General features: G+C 41.0%; 1 protein-coding gene across 1 annotated transcript in view; it reads right to left on the bottom strand.

Moving 5' to 3' along the window:
- Positions 1–19120, bottom strand: part of LOC311292556 (ribonuclease inhibitor-like) — a 63348-nt gene that overhangs the window by 38243 nt on the left and 5985 nt on the right. Inside the window, exons 2-4 of the mRNA XM_084412281.1 lie at positions 11735–11908; positions 10529–10702; positions 10233–10403 (exon numbers count right to left, since the gene is read on the bottom strand). Coding sequence (XP_084268407.1) covers positions 10233–10403; positions 10529–10702; positions 11735–11908 — 519 coding nt within the window. The remainder of the gene's footprint in view (positions 1–10232; positions 10404–10528; positions 10703–11734; positions 11909–19120) is intronic.

Raw genomic sequence — 19120 nt, 5'->3', positions numbered from 1 at the left:
ATACTTCCTGGTACCGAAAAAAGACGGGGGTCTCAGACCCATACTAGATCTAAGGCAACTGAACAAAGTGCTTGTGAAGCGACAGTTCAGGATGCTCACGACCAGGCAAATCCTTGTGCAGATTCGCCAAGGAGATTGGTTTGTGTCAATAGATCTGAAAGACGCGTATTTTCAAATACAGATAGCGTCACGTCACAGGCGATATTTGAGATTCGCCTTCGAGGGCCAGGCATATCAGTACACAGTCCTGCCGTTCGGTTTGTCCCTAGCACCCCGTACATTTACGAAGTGCATGGATGCGGCGCTCGCACCCCTCAGAATGAGAGGCATGCGAGTGCTGAACTATTTGGACGATTGGCTGATTCTAGCGCAATCTCGTGCAGTGCTCATAGAACACACGACCATTTTACTCGATCACCTCGAGGATTTGGGTCTGAGTGTCAATTGGGCAAAGAGCTCCCTGTCACCCAGTCAGAAAATATCTTTCCTGGGCACAGAACTGGACTCACTATCCATGATAGCGCGACTATCACAACAGCGCGCGCACAGCGAACTCTTTTCGCTGCGGCGCGTTTGTCCCGCTCAAGAAATTTCAGAAGATGCTAGGTCTCATGGCCTCAGCATCGTCAGTGCTCCAGCTGGGTCTGCTCCGCATGCGCCCGCTGCAGTTTTGGCTGAAAGCGCGAGTCCCACGCGAAGCGTGGGCACCCGGTTTGCTTCGCCTCAGGGTCAATCAGAAATGCCTTACAGCTCTGAAACCCTGGAAAGCGAACGACTGGTACCAATCAGGTGTAAGCCTGGGGACTTCCTCGAGGGTGAAAGTGGTGTCCACGGACGCGTCCACCTCGGGATGGGGAGCGCTGCTCGAGGGCAGACCGTTCTTCGGCCAGTGGTCAGAACGGGAGAAGCTCCTGCACATAAACTGCCTCGAAATGCTGGCAGTAGACAACGCGCTGACGCATTTTTGTCCCCAAATAAAAGGTCACCACGTCTTGGTCCGTTCGGACAACATGTCTGTGGTGTCCTACATAAATCGCCAGGGCGGCATCAGATCCGAGAAACTGTACAGGCTGGCAGAACGCCTCCTGGTATGGGCTCAGTGCAACCTGCGCTCGCTCAGAGCAGCGCACGTGCCAGGGACCTTGAATTTAGGACCGGACAGACTGTCCAGGAACAATGTTCCGGCAGGCGAATGGTCTCTACACCCACAGACAGTCCAACTGCTGTGGAAGAAATTCGGCAGAGCGGAAGTGGACCTGTTTGCGTCTCAAGAAAACGCTCACTGTCAAGAATTTTTCTCCAAGAGCAGGAGCGCGCTGGCCCATGTGTGGCCCCGCCGCCCGCTCTATGCTTTTCCCCCCGTCTCTCTCCTGCCTCAGGTGATAGAACGGATCAGGGAAGAAGGATGCTCAGTACTGCTGGTAGCACCGTTCTGGAAAAACCAACCTTGGTTTCCAGCCGTGATGCAGTTAGCAAGTACTGCCCCGTGGCCAGTAGCAGTGAGGAGAGATCTCCTCTCACAGGCCCGCGGCTCGATCTGGCATCCTCACCCGGAACTATGGTCCCTTCATGTCTGGGCCATCAACGGGTACATGTTGGACTCCCTAAAGGAGTATTAAACACGATCACGCAGGCTAGAGCTCCGTCTACAAGACGACTCTATTCTTCGAAATGGTCAGTGTTCTCGGGCTGGTGCACAGCCCGTGGTGTGTCACCCACAAACTGTGATGTGACGGAGGTGCTTTCCTTCCTACAAGAGCTGTTGGATGGGGGCAGGGCCCCCTCCACGCTCAAAGTTTATGTGGCGGCTATAGCAGCGTTCTCAGAAACAACGCTTGGTCAGTCAATAGGAAGGAACGATTTAGTCATCCGCTTCCTTAGAGGAGCTAAGAGACTGAATCCTCCCAGACCTCCCTCAGTCCCCGTATGGGACCTTTCTACGGTTCTGGATGCCATGAAAGGTGCGCCATTTGAGCCTTTACAGTCAATCGATTTGAAACACCTGTCTTTCAAAACGGTGTTTTTGCTGGCTCTCGCTTCAGTGAAGCGCATAGGGGATCTGCACGCGCTCTCTGTGAGCGCGGCGTGCATGGAGTTTGGGCCCAATGACTCAAAAGTTATACTCAAACCTAAGCACGGTTATGTTCCAAAATCCCTCAACACACCGTTTAGGGCGCAGATTATCTCTCTGTCAGCCCTGCCGGTCCCTGATGAGGAAAGAGACGCGAGCCTCCTTTGCCCAGTCAGGGCATTACGAGCTTATGTGTCTCGCTCGTCTGTTTTCAGACAGACGGAACAGCTCTTTGTTTCGTTTAGCGGACGTTCTAAGGGACTGGCCGCGTCGAAACAGAGCCTATCCAGATGGATAGTTGATGCTATAGCGCTGGCATACGCCTCCAAGGGCATGCAGTGCCCTTTGGGTGTCAGAGCGCACTCCACGAGAGGCATGGCCTCTTCGTGGGCCTGGTCAAGTGGGATTGCCTTGCAAGATATTTGTATGGCGGCAGGCTGGGCCTCCCCGTCTACATTTATAAGGTTTTATAACCTAGAGGTTCCCGCCCTGCAGGCCAGGCTGCTGTCGGTCTAAACTACCAGTATTATCTGACCTGATGCGTTCAGCTCAGAATGCTGCGTTTGCTGAGCACAGCTCAGCGTTCGACAGTATAAAGCTGGGCAAACTGTGTAAGACCCACATTTTTCCCCATCAGTTCAGGCCGTACCCCGCCCTGACTGTATGATGAAATTCGCGTCCCATCGACGCTACTTTATGTGGAAAAGTGAGGCTGCACCCCTCCTTCTTCCCGGACTCCCTGTGAGTTCACTGAGTGATTGTGCACTATATGTACCCCGGGCTTTCGCCCTTGGGTCTTTGGTGTCAGATCTCAGCATGCACGGCGTTTTACATTGGGTCCCCTAGCGTAAGATATCTTACGCAGTACGAGAGACCTCTCGTAAGAGAACGTACTCGGTTACTAACGTAACCTCGGTTCTCTCTAGAAGAGGGAACGAGTACTGCGTATCTTGCCGTGCATGCACACGCTCTGGTTGCTTCGATGATGAAAAACCAGATAATAGCTGCCTGCGAGCGATATTTATAGGCCTAGACCACGCCCATTTCGGCGGGACGTGACGCAGCGGGCGCGAAGTGCCCTGATTGGGTCTGACGTCACGCCAGGCCTCGCTCGATAGGCTGCTGCAGTTGCCGCAGAGCAGCCAATAGGCGCGCGAGCTGTCTCGCCTATGTCTGCATTGCTGCTGCAACGCGTTTTGCATTATTACAAAATTAAGGATAATTTTTGGCTTCAATATCTCGCGGAAAAGGATTTTCCCCTAGCGTAAGATATCTTACGCAGTACTCGTTCCCTCTTCTAGAGAGAACCGAGGTTACGTTAGTAACCGAGTACGTTTATTGTGCTACAATGTGAAGAAAATCCAGCAAAACGCACGGGCGCGTTTGTCAACCCCAGAGGGTTAATAGACTCCTAAGCCTTTACTGCATATTGGTTTGCCAGCCGATGTATATGGAAGGCATTTTCTGCCAAATTTAAATAAATAAATTAAATGATTAAAATGAAAATTAAAACCAGATTAACAATTTCATTACAGAAAACAGTACGCAAAAAATGTGACAAAATTGAGAATGAAATTAAATGATTTCATTTTCACAGCATTATCCCTGTCAAATTGAAAAATAAAATGCAATTGGTGATTTCACATTTCATTTCCACTAGTCTCGAGGCAAGACTGCCAATATTAAAATGAAAAGCCAAACGTGAAAAAGAAACTACAAATACAGTTTTTACAATGCTCTTTGGTAACGCTCACGCAATAATAGTGACACAATTCAAATACAAATGTAAATTTTCGTTTTCATTTTAATTCCTCTTTTATTTCACAGTTTTCATTTGCATTTTCAAAGACAACCTGCATGCAAATAATATGTTAATGAGTGGGTGTGGCTTATTCTAGTAACGGCGCTGAGACACGCCTTCTGTAAAGCTAAGTCATCGTCCCGTGTGCATGAGTTGAATGTGTGAAACAAAATTATTTAAATGTGATTATATTGTAATCGAGACGACGAGATATGGCGAAATCTGTTAGTGAGCTTTTGCGGGAAGCTGCCACAGCATTAGAACATGGAAACAACCAGCCTGACCATAGTTATAGCGTTAGACTCAGGCTAGACCATAATCGACGATGAGGTTCATTCATGTATTAGGCTGTTTTGGAAATTCAACTATTTGGGTGTACAGAAGTCTTAGTAACACAATTTCTACAACAATTATAGCCAGACATTAATACCCAATGGCTTTAACCGAGAACCTCGGCCAATGTTTCATACGTCGCGCCTAACAACGCCCTTCAGCCGTGACTTATTCAGATGATACAGCACTAGCCTAGAGTACCTTATTGTTTTTATAAAACGGTTACCACGCAATACAAATATTAATCCCGAAACATATGTATCTATGCAACTTTCATGAAGTAAAATAAATGAATCACTAAAAGCCAATTCCATCCGCTGGAGAAAAAAAAAATAGTCCCTGACCATAAAGCAACAGAAGAAGTTACATTAGTTCTCCATTAGATGGAGACAAAGACTGTCTTAATGAGTGAGTCAGTCAGAGAAGACTTTTGAAATGACTCAAACTTGTGATCACGGAGAAGAAAGACGCACACAACTGACATGACTACAGGCACGGACAACCCCTATTAACTGTTAAAAGTACAAGATATCACACAGGACATTCAAACAGATTTTTTATTATGAATACAGGACTGACCTGAAGGAAAATGCTATATCTAGCCTACTGTAAATGCAGGTGGTCTACACTCGCTTTCTCGATCTCATCCAGAAGTTGTTACTGGAAATGAAAACCAGCATTGTGATTCTTTTTGTACACAAACTTAAAATAACCAAAAGACACGTAACAGTTAAACAGCGGACAAATACAGGCTGTCCTGATACTGTATCAATAAGTCACGGCTGAAGGGCGTTGTTAGGTACGACGCGAATATGAAACATTGGCCGAGGTTCTCGGTTAAAGCCATTGGGTATTAATGTCTGGCCATAATTGTTGTAGAAATTGTGTTACTAAGACTTCTGTGCACCCAAATAGTTGAATTTCTAAAACAGCCTAATACATGAATGAACCTCATCGTCGATTATGGTCTAGTCTGAGTCTAACACTATAACTAACATGGTCAGGCTGGTTGTTTCCATGTTCTAATGCTGCGGCAGCTTCCCGCAAAAGCTCACTAACAGATTTCGCCATATCTCGTCGTCTCGATTACAATATAATCGCATTTAAATAATTTCGTTTCACACATTCAACTCATGCACACGGGACGATGACTTAAGCCTGTTTCATACTTCTGCGTCGGACCTACGCCGAAGCCTCTATGCTGTAGAAGGGTGTCTCAGCGCCGTTACTAGAATAAGCCACACCCACTCATTAACATATTATTTGCATGCAGGTTGTCTTTGAAAATGAAAACGAAAATGAAAACTGTGAAATAAAAGGGGAATTAAAATGAAAACGAAAATTTACATTTGTATTTGAATTGTGTCACTATTATTGCGTGAGCGTTACTAAAGAGCATTGTAAAAACTGTATTTGTAGTTTCTTTTTCACGTTTGGCTTTTCATTTTAATATTGGCAGTCTTGCCTCGAGACTGTAGTGGAAATGAAATGTGAAATCACCAATTGCATTTTATTTTTCAATTTGACAGGGATAATGTTGTGAAAATGAAATCATTTAATTTCATTCTCAATTTTGTCACATTTTTTGCTTACTGTTTTCTGTAATGAAATTGTTAATCTGGTTTTAATTTTCATTTTAATCATTTAATTTATTTATTTAAATTTGGCAGAAAATGCCTTCCATAGATGTACCTTTGGATAATGTAATTAAAAAGCTAACAACAATCAGTGTAATGACTATTTTATTCTTTGCATGAAAACACTTGAATTAGCTTGTTGCACTGGGTGTATTACAACTTATATTCGTATAGACGGTCTACAGTGATAAGGTGAAGCTAAGAGTGGCTCAGACCAACCTTCCGAACGCATGACTTACAGACAGAGGTGGGTAGTAACGAAGTACATTTACTTCATTACATTTACTTGAGTATTTTTTTGGAAAAATTGTACTTTTAAGAGTAGATTTGAATGTGGGTACTTTTACTTTAACTCGAGTACATTTCGAATGAAAAAACTGTACTTTTACTTCGTTACGTTGGGCAACGTTCCTCTCGTTACTTTATTTTAATGCAATATGTGTTGTTAAATGCATAGTTTATTCCAAGCGCGTTGTATCTTTTTTCTGGGCTTGAGCGATGCTCAATTCACAAATGAATCACTCTTTTGAGTCGATTCTGTTCGAAGACTTCATCAACCAAGTTGGCAGATCTGTCTAAATCGGTTCGCGAATCAGTTTGAATGATCTGTTCAGTTCCTGCACGCACTGAATCGTCTGAAGCGATTTCAATTCACACTCGACCGGAGTCATAACAGGAAGATTTAAGGACACCAAGAGCGTTGGGTGAAGTGGCCGTGGACCTACAGTACAGTCAAGTGAGAGCAAATCTTCAAATGCATCATATTGTTGCCAGCGATGAAGATCTTTATTAGTTGAACATCTTCGTAAGCTGTCTGTGAATGAATGATTCCACAGGACGATATATTCGATTTCATTTCACTCAGGTAATACATTTTACAACCAAACAGATTATTACGCCACGATAGCACTACTAGAAAGTATGACATTACCCGTTTTTTGGACATATACATTAATTTATACATTAAATAAGCTACCTTGTTCACAGTTTATGAACACCCGCCATCCCGCGGTAGTTTGTGTGTATTGTTGCGCAGTGGCGTGCAAACTCGACTTGAAAACGAATGCCTTTGCCTGCCGTAGACACAGTTAACCAGTTTAAACATGCTTGCAGAAATATACATTTGATTATATTTTGGAGAACAGACAGAAGAAGATACGTCGATGTACTTTTGTTTGTTTTTTTGTGTTCAGATGTTAAAGGCACACTATGTAGAAATTGTGTTTTTGTCAAAAAGCGACCCCTAGAGTCGCTGTGGAATACTTGCACTGTCGTAAATATCCGATTTACACTATTCCACTATTACACTACCGATCTACACTATATAGCTCGTTTACACTATTTACAACCTCTACGTTAGACTTATTTATGTCCTGATAATTATGTGAGATATTGAAAACTGTTCTCATGATAATCGCAGAAATCAACGTCAACAGCATCGTCTGATATCCCTCAGGACTACGTGATAAATACACCTCACAACACCTGAGTTCAGCTGGCAAACTAGTTCGTGAGGCAAGTTAGGCAATAAAACATAACGCAGAAAACACGTAAGAGAAACGAGTGTTTGTTAGCAAGTCTGTTAACAGCTCTGATAATCGAAGCTATAGCTAGACATATGTGGAAATTATTGGACTGGTCTAATTATCAACAATGGATGAATGAACAGCATCGTAAAAAATGACAGCCTACTACAAGCAAGAGCAACAACATACAACGCTTATAGTTTACAAATAAGAGATTTATTTACTGGCCACTTCATGCGTTTTCTCAGATCGGATAGCTATCTGATTTATCAAAACGATTCAATTTACACCTGCTCACATAAATGTGTTTTTGCAAAACGGATTTAAATTCGATCTTCAATTCCTGCGCTATATGCAGATTCAATGGAGGGCACGTCACCGAAAGCGACAGATTGAGCTGCATTTTATTGATCATCAGCTAAAATTTCAAAATCAAAGACCGCAATAAGAGAGAGCAGTAACAGCCCTGGTAAGATCATTTCCTATCTTTACTTTTAATGATGATGATTGTGTGTTAAGTGTCTGTGACTTACTTTCACTGTGATTTACGATAGTTTGCACGTTGGCTTGATGAACAGATGCTCAGCTTCTCATCTGCGGCAATGCATGTTCCAGTAGCGTCGTCGTATCTGGCTATAACATATAGCCTATAACACGCTCTCACACTTTTTTTTTTTTTTTTTTTTGCATTTTTGGGAGGAGTACAATTTACATATGTGGTTTCAACAACCATATGCATTTACACGTGTCCAGTTTCGTCTGGAATGCGTCTCAGACCTCCTCCTGAAGTGGTTTGAGCGATCGGATTCAAATCCGTCTCGAATGCGTTTCGGAGGGCATTTACACCTGGTCTTTTAAAAAATCGGATAGCTATCCCATCTGAGGAAACGCAAGAAGTGGCCAGGTGTAAACAGCCCCCATGACAAACGCTGGTTGGCCTCTCACGTGGTGGGGGAAGTGACGTATGCCGTAAAGCAGTCAAATTTTGTAGTTCTTTTTGTGCTCGGTTACTACCTGAACCCCGAAGTTACATAGTGCCAGTAAAAGCGATACAGACCCCGTCAGGCTATGGCAGACGTGTCATTCAACCTATTGTAAGTCGATGTACCATCACAAGGGTCTTGGAAATATATTATGAAGGTTGAAAAGCTACATAGCGTGCCTTTAAGTAGCGGTCATGAGCGCGTGCACATGTGAAGAGTTTTAACTCTTTCTTCTCTGTCAATTACATGCCTTTGAATGCAACACTCTGCAGATTCACTTTATTTCGACATGGTCTAATAATCCTAATGTAGTTGTATAAGTTACTATTATACAAACCAAAGGACAGGCAATGATTTTCGGCTATACAGATGGCAGAAATAATGCTCGTCTCTTCTGTTTTTGTTGCAAAGATAGCCTATCTACTTATGATAATAATAGTCATTTAAATAAATAAAAAATCTAAATAATATAATTTTATATATATGACGACTTCATGATGCAAAAGTAAAAAAGTAGATAGGCTATCTTTGCAACAAAAACAGAAGAGACTATATATATATATATATATATATAGGCTTATATGATATGAGTTTTTTCATTGGATACTTTTTTACTCTTACTCGAGTAACTATAAAGATTATTACTTTTACTTTTACTTTGAGTAAATATTTCTATAAGTACTTGTACTTTTACTTGAGTAGTTTTTGGATACTCTACCCACCTCTGCTTACAGAAGGTGTACTTAACTAAGAACGTTTCGGGAAACATGTATTAACGATAATGTGCAGCTTAAGGTGTAACTTTAGAACGACGTAGCGTTAAGAAGGATTCGGGAAACGCAGCCATGATCATATCACCCCCGTATTAAGATCGCTGCATTGGTTACCAGTTTATTTTAGAATTAATTTTAATATTTTATTATTTGTTTTTAAATCTTTACATGGTACAGCCCCTCCATATATTGCAGATTCAGGAGCAGAAGTCAAAGAGACTTTTACAATCTCAGTCACAAAATCTTTTAGTTGTCCCGAGAACGAATCTGAAAACAAGAGGGGACCGCACCAAGGTTAAGGATCAGTCTATCACAATATATCAGATTAGCATCTACCCTTAGTGAGCTCAAAAGACATTTAATCATACATGAGTCATGTCTTTTGATCATACATGAGTGTCAAGGTACTGTTGTCACAGGTGTTGGTTTTAAGAGTTTGAAGATGGTTTAGGTGTATTTAAGACTCCTAAGAGTCTGTGGGTCTTTATCTGTGAGTAGGTATTTTACATATTCTGTATTAATAGTTATTGGTGTTGGTTTTAAGAGTTTGAAGATGGTTTAGGTGTATTTAAGACTCCTAAGAGTCTGTGGGTTTTTATCTGTGAGTAGGTATTTTACATATTCTGTATTAATAGTTATTTGTGCTTATTATATTTTAATATTTCATTGTTTGTGCAGCACTAGGTAAACATTGTTGCGCTATTATGTGCTTTATAAATAAACTGAAATTGAAATTGAAAATTGAAAGAACAATGGAAAATTCGTAAAGGTTTCATATCTTCATGAAGCGTGTTTCGAAAGCTCCCGTCACTGCAGCAAACATTTTACATTTTGTGAAATACAAACATTGAACTGAAAGCAGTTCTGAACAGTTCTGATTCTGATGTCAGAAAAAAACATTGTTCTGCCTCTACAGAAACTGAAAAAAATTATTGACCCATGATCAAACTGTCTTAATCAAATATTTAAAGCTTGATATCACGTTTTAATTGTGTGTTTTTAATTCACCGTTTAATTGTATTACTTTAAATTGTTGTGGCTCTGTGTGATGCCGAGGGAAACATTTTATTTTTAAAAGTGATATTATAAATAAATGAGTAATACTCACGTCAGTGTGTTGAGTTGACAGTGTTTATCCTGCAGGAGAGCAGCGATCTGATTCACTCGTGTGTCTCCTAGTTCATGTCCAATCAGATTCAGCTCTCTCTGGAGTAACGGGTTTATACCCACAACTCTATTCACATACTGACAGGCTTCCTCTGCAGCAGGACTCACAAACCTGCAGAAGAGGCAATTCAGGTATCAACTAATTGTCCAGCTTATTATATAACTAAAATAATATATTAGTTATGAATATTTAGTCTGCAAATATCTAATTTAGTTCATTATTTGATCCTGTGTCACCTCAGTGTCTTCAGTTGACAGTCTGGATCCTGCAGTAAATCATTGAGCTGCTTCACTCCTGATTGTCCAGGATCATTTCCTGTGAGATCCAGCTCTATCAGGTGTGAAGGGTTTGATCTCAGAGCTGAAGCCAGAGCTTTATAACCTTCTCCTGTCACACTGCAGTTAGAGAGTCTAGAACAGAGAGGAAAACACTCAGCTGATTAATAAGTTAAACCTGAACAATATAAATCTGAATGATCGCTCTTCCAGTCGCCTCTACAATAAGGAAGCCCCTCTTTCTGGTGGTCTACGGCACATTCAGTGGTGTTTCACTGGCGTATTGCATGGATAAGTGCAGCGATTCCCCCCCGGGCGCTTCAGCATAAAGAGCAGTTTCCCTAAAAGAGCAAAACTGATGTTGAGCGTCTTTTTAAAGATGCCTTTCCGTCCGTGTGTTTCTGGATGCGGTTGTTCCCTGTCCTCATCTGATGGCCACGATCTCACATGTCTGGGCCAAGCGTGTGCTGAGATAGTGTTTGTGGATGGTTCATGTCCTCACTGTGAGAACAGGACCATGTTGACCCTGCGGTCTGGACTGTCCTTCCTCGTGAAGGCTAGAGTCTCTCTGCTGTTACCCAGCACTGCCTCTGCACAAAGCAGAGCCGCCAAAATGGTTAACACTGTAGGAGACCTGAGGCTCACAGTGGGAGTGTCCCACAGTCCTACATCACCGGACTAATTTGCCTAATCTTCACGGTACTTTAGACTGCGATGGAAACACAGACAGCAACAGGTCTGGGGGAAACAGATCCTGGGACAGATTGTTCTGGGTAATTTCGGTGGAAACGCGGCTTTAGATGATCATCTTATTGAAGAGCTACAGCAGCATTTAGTTTCCAATAGTCTGTTTTGAAACCCAGTCACACTAGTTCTGTGTGCTGGAAGATACTGTTTCTTCTCTTTCATTTTAGCTATTTATTTGACATCTCTCTTCTTTATTCTCTGTTGAAAAGGCAGATTTCTGCATGTACACAATCAGTACATTGTATCAAATGCTGGAAATTATACAATTACTAACTAGATAAAAAACACATAAAAATATGAGCAATAGGGAAATCCCAAAAAGTGCACTGCTATAAACAATGAAACATAAGCCCTGCTGTCTTCAAATAAATAAACTTCAGTCACACTGTAATTGCTGCTGTACAGTATAATGATACTAACTGTAGTTTCTCCAGCTTGAATTGTGGGTTCATCAGTAGATCACTGAGGTTTTTCACTCCAGAGTCTCCTAGTTTATTCATGCTCAGGTTCAGCTTTCTCAGGTGTGACGGGTTTGATTTCAGAGCTGAAGTCACATCAGAACAACCTTCATCTGTCATATCACAGGAGCTTAAACTACATTAGCAGAGAGAGAGAAGACAATTAAATCAAAATTTATAAGGAAAGACCAGTACTTTGTTTAGGCTTGGTTTGTAGAGAATTCCAAACCTGCACACATATATTCAAACGTACTAAACTATAGAACCAATTCTTAATGCGCATGTGAGCGCCATCAGCGTTTCTCACAGGTTCTCGTTTAAAGTTTGTGTAGAGAGAATGGTGTCGTCTTAGCGGCCCCTAATTTCATAACAAAGGACCGTTGCAACGGAAGTGAATCAATCAAAATGAACTTTAGCTGAAAAATAACTTTATTAAAGAACTGCTATAAAGCCAAAACAATCTCTGTTACCTTAAATTATACGTTTATCTCTGTAAAGCTGCTTTGAAACAATCTACATCGTTAAAAGCGCTATATAAATGAAGATGACTTGACTTGACTGACTTACACTGCACTGTCTTGTCGTTTCGTCCCTGTGTTGTGTGTCTGTGAGGGCGTAGTCAGACTTCCAGCGGGAAAGACCAAACCGACTGATCGAGTGGCGGCCGCTGATGACATCACGGCCGGGTCGCGCCGGTGCATCGCAACTGGAAGCTGACGAAACCATTATCTAGTGTGAATAGGTGTTCGTGTGTGTATTTAAATGTAAAGATTATGTGTTGTGTACTATGTGTGAATGGATTATGTGTTTATTATTAATATATATATTTAGAAATGGATTATTATTGATTATCAAATAGATTAAGTATTTGTATGTGTATTAAATGTAATATGTACCTGAAAATGGTGTGTGAAAATGTGTAGGCACTTGTATATATTCTACACTGTGGACAAACCTCTCTGACACTGTAAATAAATTCCACTTTTGCGAGTGCGCCATCATTTCTGCATCCCTTTACGGACTCACATTTCTCCCCGAAAGCGAGCTGGTGGCTCGTCTTCATCACAACAGCCGTACGCCTGATCATGAATGCGATGATACGATGGATTATTCTGATACACAGAACACGATGATGTAGACCGACAATTCACATAATTCAAACAGATAAATGAAGTTGTCAAAATGAGTTTTTTTTCAACTGAGAATGATTTCTAAGATTAAGCCTTTTGTATCCCGGAAAGATCTGGTAAAGGCTATTCATGCGTTCGTCTTCTCGAGATTAGACTATTGCAACTCACTCTATTATGCTGTTCAAACTAAAATCTTGGACAGATTACAGATGGTCCAACATGCGGCCGCAAGACTTTCGACAGGCACTCGTAAATATGGGCTGCGTTTCCCGATAACGTTGTCTCTTAGCGCTACGAAGACTCTAAAGGTATAACTTAACTAAAGGTGTACCATTTCTAGGCGTGTTCCCCGAACTATACCTTAGGAGGTGGCTTAAGAAATGCCTTCTTACGTGTGACGTTACCCGGTGCTGTCCGTGGCGATGCTGCTGAATCTGCTGATATCGACGGCTCGAGAATCAATTATTCTCTCGTGCAGAGGCTGCTTCACTGCGTTATGTGAGAAAGTACTGATCTTTATAAGAGAAGCTCTTCAGAAATAGTGGAAATTGCATTTATTAGCACTCATGGGATATTATAAAAAAATAATCCAAACTATAATAGCATATAATAGCCTAACCTACATATTTTAAAACTACCACAATAACCATTTCAAATGTTTGTGTGTTTTCTTCTCTTTCCCATTTTTGTTCGCTGAGGTGGAGCTGTGATGAAATATTTAAGATTTAAACAGTGAATTTTGAATCTCTTCTTGTAAACTGTGGATTTGGACGGCAATAAAATCACAGACTTACCCCTGTAAATGTTGAAAATACCATACAACCATATTTGAAACAATTGCCATCCGAAAAGGGCTCAACTGGCAGTGCTTTCACTGGCCTTTGAAAGCTCTCCGCGGACGACGTGTGTTTTAGCACAACTATTCTCTGTATCGCTGCCATAGTTTGAGCAAACTTCCCACCACAATCATTCCCTTTAACCCTCTGGGGTCTGGGCTGTTTTTGGGGCCCTTGAGATGTTCTGACATGCCCTGACATTTGTGCTTTTTTCAGTTGCTTATAAACATATTAATGGCAAAGGTGTTAATTCACTCTATAAAGCACAAACAGGGCTACCATAATATGTGAGCCACGTGTATGTACATGTTTTCATTTTTGAGAGAATAATGTTTATGCATGGTTATTGAAAAAACTAAAAACTAAAATTTCTGAAATAAGGCCACAAAACACATAGTAAATATGTGTCAATAAGACTTTTGAATAATGGATGTCCTCGCCTAGTGTTTTTTCTTCAAAATTATGTGAAAATAGTCTTGCTTTATCGTTCACATAAAACCATACATTGTATGGTAACGTTGTTTTCATGAAATATTAGGGCATATTGTTAATTTGCAGTTTAATACGTTGCTTATACAAATAGCCTACATTTTATTTCAACATATTTCAGTCGATTTTTACTCATCTCAGTATAGCAATACAGCTTGCTGAAACATCATCATTCATTCACACACGCGATTTAAATTTAAACTGTCTTTGCCAGCTGTGGTAAACAGCGCGCATCTCTGCCGTTCATTCATTCATAAACAGAAACCCACGTGAAGAAATTCACGTGAGAAGGAAAAAACTTACTAGTATTCCTCAGCTCGCTCCTCGATATACCCGCACTTCTGGGGGACATTTTCCATTATTATTCCTCACAGCTGCAAGACGGTGTAAACAAGTAATGATCTGAATAAACTTGTGTGTTTTCTCGAGCTGATATGGGGGCGTTCACAGGATTGCGCGGATTGCCTCAGACATTTGCGTTTGAATAGCGCACGCTCTCCGTGGGCGGAGTCACATTACATCTGAATCAGATGTAATTAGCTCGACTGGAATCGCTCTCTTTTAATACAGATTTCACAAGATGAGAATATTTGTTTTTTATATAAATTACTTCATTAAAAAGAAGATAATTCAAGCTTCATGCCTGTGTGACTGTATGCCTGTTTGACTGAGTATTCGCTGAGTTATTGCTCATTTTCGGACGCGTTTCAGAATGGACTACACTGGCAGAGAGAAGGCAGAACTCGCCTCGTGTTTATTTTTCTTTATTTGGCAAAAAGCACAACACTTTGTTTTTATTGTGAGTATACACAAAAATAATACACATTTAACAGAATCGATTGATGTATGAAACTTGTTTTGTAAAATCAAAGTCAAAAGAGTATTTCGGGTCTCAATTCAACTCATAAGGAAAAAAGCGAGCAGATCACGCCGGCGTGATCTCCGACCTCTGAGGGTTAAATAGACTCCTAAGCCTTTACTGCATATTGGTTTGCAAGCTGATGTACCTTTGGATAATGTAATTAAAAAGATAACAATCAATGTAATGACTATTTTATTCTTTGCATGAAAACACTTGAATTAGCCTGTTGCACTGTGTGTATTACAACTTCAGAATTACACTCACCTAAAGGATTATTAGGAACATCTGCTCAATTTCTCATGAATGCAATTATCTAATCAACCAATCACATGGCAGTTGCTTCAATGCATTTAGGGGTGTGGTCCTGGTCAAGACAATCTCCTGAACTCCAAACTGAATGTCAGAATGGGAAAGAAAGGTAATTTAACCCTCAGACGGTCCTCGGTCATTTCTGACCGATAAATTTTCTGTTTTGAATTTCTAAAAATCACAGCTTCATTGGAATGTTCCGAAACTTGGTGACTTGTATGGCATTAGGTATGTGCACGCACAAAAAAGAGGTCATGATTCGAGCATGCTAAGTGGTCGTAAAAAAAATAGTCACACTTGTGGTCTTCGGTCAAAAATGACCCCCATAGAAAATGAATGGGAAATTGAAAAAAAAATTGAAAAAAATAAAAAAAAATTAAAACTTAATATTATTTTACAAAAAGTGTTATAATTGAATGAATTGCATTTTTTTTTACAAATTCTGTACAAAAAAAAAAGTAAATGTGTCCATAAACAGCTGGGGATTTCACATGCCTCTCCATAGAGAACTGTAGATGCCATCTACTGGTTACACCATGCTTCTACGCTTTCTCTCCATACTCTCACCAGATGGTGCTAATCTGCTTCAAACATTTTTTTTTTTTGAAGGCCTAGACTCTATATTAAACTAAAATACTGTATATATATATTTTTTTAAATACATATATTTATATAATTTTTTTTATTATTTTCAATGGCAAAAATAGACCATAAATATTGCATAAATATTAATAAATTCAATAAAATGATCTCAAAATACTAAATTAAAAAGAATAAATATTATAGAACAAAAATAAATTGCATTGGTTTTACTGGGATGGAGGAAGTTTCATTTTTAGGCCTCCGGTCACTTCTGACCGGGAAGGCCCAGGATGTGACTCCGAAACGAAGACCGTCTGAGGGTTAAGCAATTTTGAGCGTGGCATGGTTGTTGGTGCCAGACGGGCCGGTCTGAGTATTTCACAATCTGCTCAGTTACTGGGATTTTCACGCACAACCATTTCTAGGGTTTACAAAGAATGGTGTGAAAAGGGAAAAAACATCCAGTATGCGGCAGTCCTGTGGGCGAAAATGCCTTGTTGATGCTAGAGGTCAGAGGAGAATGGGCCGACTGATTCAAGCTGATAGAAGAGCAACTTTGACTGAAATAACCACTCGTTACAACCGAGGTATGCAGCAAAGCATTTGTGAAGCCACAACACGCACAACCTTGAGGCGGATGGGCTACAACAGCAGAAGACCCCACCGGGTACCACTCATCTCCACTACAAATAGGAAGAAGAGGCTACAATTTGCACAAGCTCACTGTAGCGTTTACGACTCTGGGTAAATATGAATTAGCTCAAGAATATGGGGAATCTTGGGAATATTAATATTTATGACTCATGGTCATAATTCATAAGTCGCATGTACATTTATTTTATCAATTATCGAGATTACCTTGTTCTATAACTGTCTGACCAACATTTAATTCGTCCAGCGAAACAAATGTAAAATCATTACAGTTAAGAAGAGGTATTCACAAACTTCGAGAGAGTTTATGTCCTGGCCACGGACATCAAACTTTCTGAGTTTATTAATTAAAACTACTGAATGTAGTCTAATATCGAGCTTGTAGCTTAGATCTTTTAGATTCTTTGACTTATAAGGTGGATTTTTCAAACACAGAGGCAGTGAAAAGTATTTATGAATTTTAATAAATGCAAAACTAGAGATTATATGAGCTACGAATATAAACGTACGTAAAAATGCAAACAATAAACAAACAACATATAACCAAACAATAACATAAGTGATCAGAATGAAATGAAAGAAAGAAAGAAAGAAAAGAGAAGAGGAAGAAGGGTAACTTAATTCACAGACCTCAGAGACACCAGGAAATCAACTTTTATCAACTCAATATACTTTCAGAATTCTGTGCTCTTTCAGTGCGATGCTGTAAAAGAGGCGCGCGTGTCCGGCTGGTTTGCGTCTGGCTTCGTCTTCTGGGTCGTTTCGCAAGACGATGTAAAGGCTTACTTGAATTTAAGTTACCGAGAAAGTTAGATCATTTCCCTTTTTGAGGGGAAAGGCACGGATGAGCTTAGTTGCAAAGGCAAGGCAGCTATTCGAACATGTGTTGGTCCGAGGAGAAGGCCCAAAGCCTTCCCAGAGGTCCCTGGAGAAGCGTTGCCAGGGAGGAGAGGAGGAGGTCAGAGCGATCGAAGAGAGAAGAGAGAGAGGAAACTGAAGGTTTGGACTTTTATCAGTGTCCCATGTACCGCCCCCCTTCTTCGTGGAGGACGAATCAGCTGTCCAGATCTTTTCTAGCGGGAAGATCCTTTGTTCGTTTGGAACGATCTCCTGGCTCGAGTTACAGGGACGATTGACTTAAACCTTCCAGTTCCAGAAATATGAAATGTGTAAACAATGTATATTACTGCATTCTGCTATTGGAATTTGGCTCTGTTATATTGAGAGAATTCCATAGACATCAGACACATCACATGAAGGTTGTAGAAATGCAAAGTTACAGGAGATATGCAGAATTATACACATTTAAAGTTTTGATTACCACATGACAAAATCGTAGACACCCCAATATGACATGGTCATAACAAAAGGCACCTCAGAAATATATCACCATTTTGGTAATGTCCTATGTGGGTAAGTCAATGGGAAATCTGTGTGTGTGTGTGTGTGTGTGTGGTGCGTTTGGGACGTGACTCGCTGGAATGTTAGTTTTCCTGGGTTGTAAAGTTTTATGGTCTGAGGTAGGGTTACCACAAGACACTATTGAGGAACTTCTTTCATGAACCTTCAGAATTAAAGATTTTACTCTAGCAAGTCACACCTCTATTATAAATTTGTAATGAATGGTAAAATTAAATTTCACTATGTGGAAGTCCATATATGGAAATGTGCTTCAGTTGCATCTCGTGGTGGGTTTCTGGTTGAAAGTCCACGAGTGTGTGTGTGTGTGTGTGTGTGTGTGTGGAATGTCACGAGGCTGTGAAGTCACAGGAAATCCATGCTGAACTGGGGGGTTTTACAAGGGTCCCCCTTTGTTTACGTTAATGTATGACTGGGGGGGGGGATACCAGCCTGGCTGGTAAATGGTCCTCGAGAGAATAATTAACCAGCTAAGGACAAAGATGATGTGTTCGCCATCACATGATCTACTTAATGTGAAAAGCAGATGCCATTGTCGCTACATCACCAAAATTGGACAGTTGAAGACTGGAAAAATGTTGCCTGGTCTGATGAGTCTCGATTTCTGTTTCTCGATTTTCTGAGTCAGAATTTGGCGTAAACAGAATGAGAACATGGATCCATCATGCCTTGTTACCACTGTGCAGGCTGGTGGTGGTGGTGTAATGGTGTGGGGGATGTTTTCTTGGCACACTTTAGACCCCTTAGTGCCAATTGGGCATCGTTTAAATGCCACGGCCTACCTGAGCATTGTTTCTGACCATGTCCATCCCTTTATGACCACCATGTACCCATCCTCTGATGGCTACTTCCAGCAGGATAATGCACCATGTCACAAAGCTCGAATCATTTCAAATTGGTTTCTTGAACATGACAATGAGTTCACTGTACTAAAATGGCCCCCACAATCACCAGATCTCAACCCAATAGAGCATCTTTGGGATGTGGTGGAACAGAAGCTTCGTGCCCTGGATGTGCATCCCACAAATCTCCATCAACTGCAAGATGCTATCCTATCAATATGGGCCAAC

This window comes from Rutilus rutilus (genome assembly GCF_951802725.1).
Source record: "Rutilus rutilus genome assembly, chromosome: 6".
NCBI classification, from domain to species: Eukaryota; Metazoa; Chordata; class Actinopteri; order Cypriniformes; family Leuciscidae; genus Rutilus; species Rutilus rutilus.
Note: the sequence above shows the minus strand (reverse complement) of the source record. Positions and strands in the feature narration are given on the sequence as shown.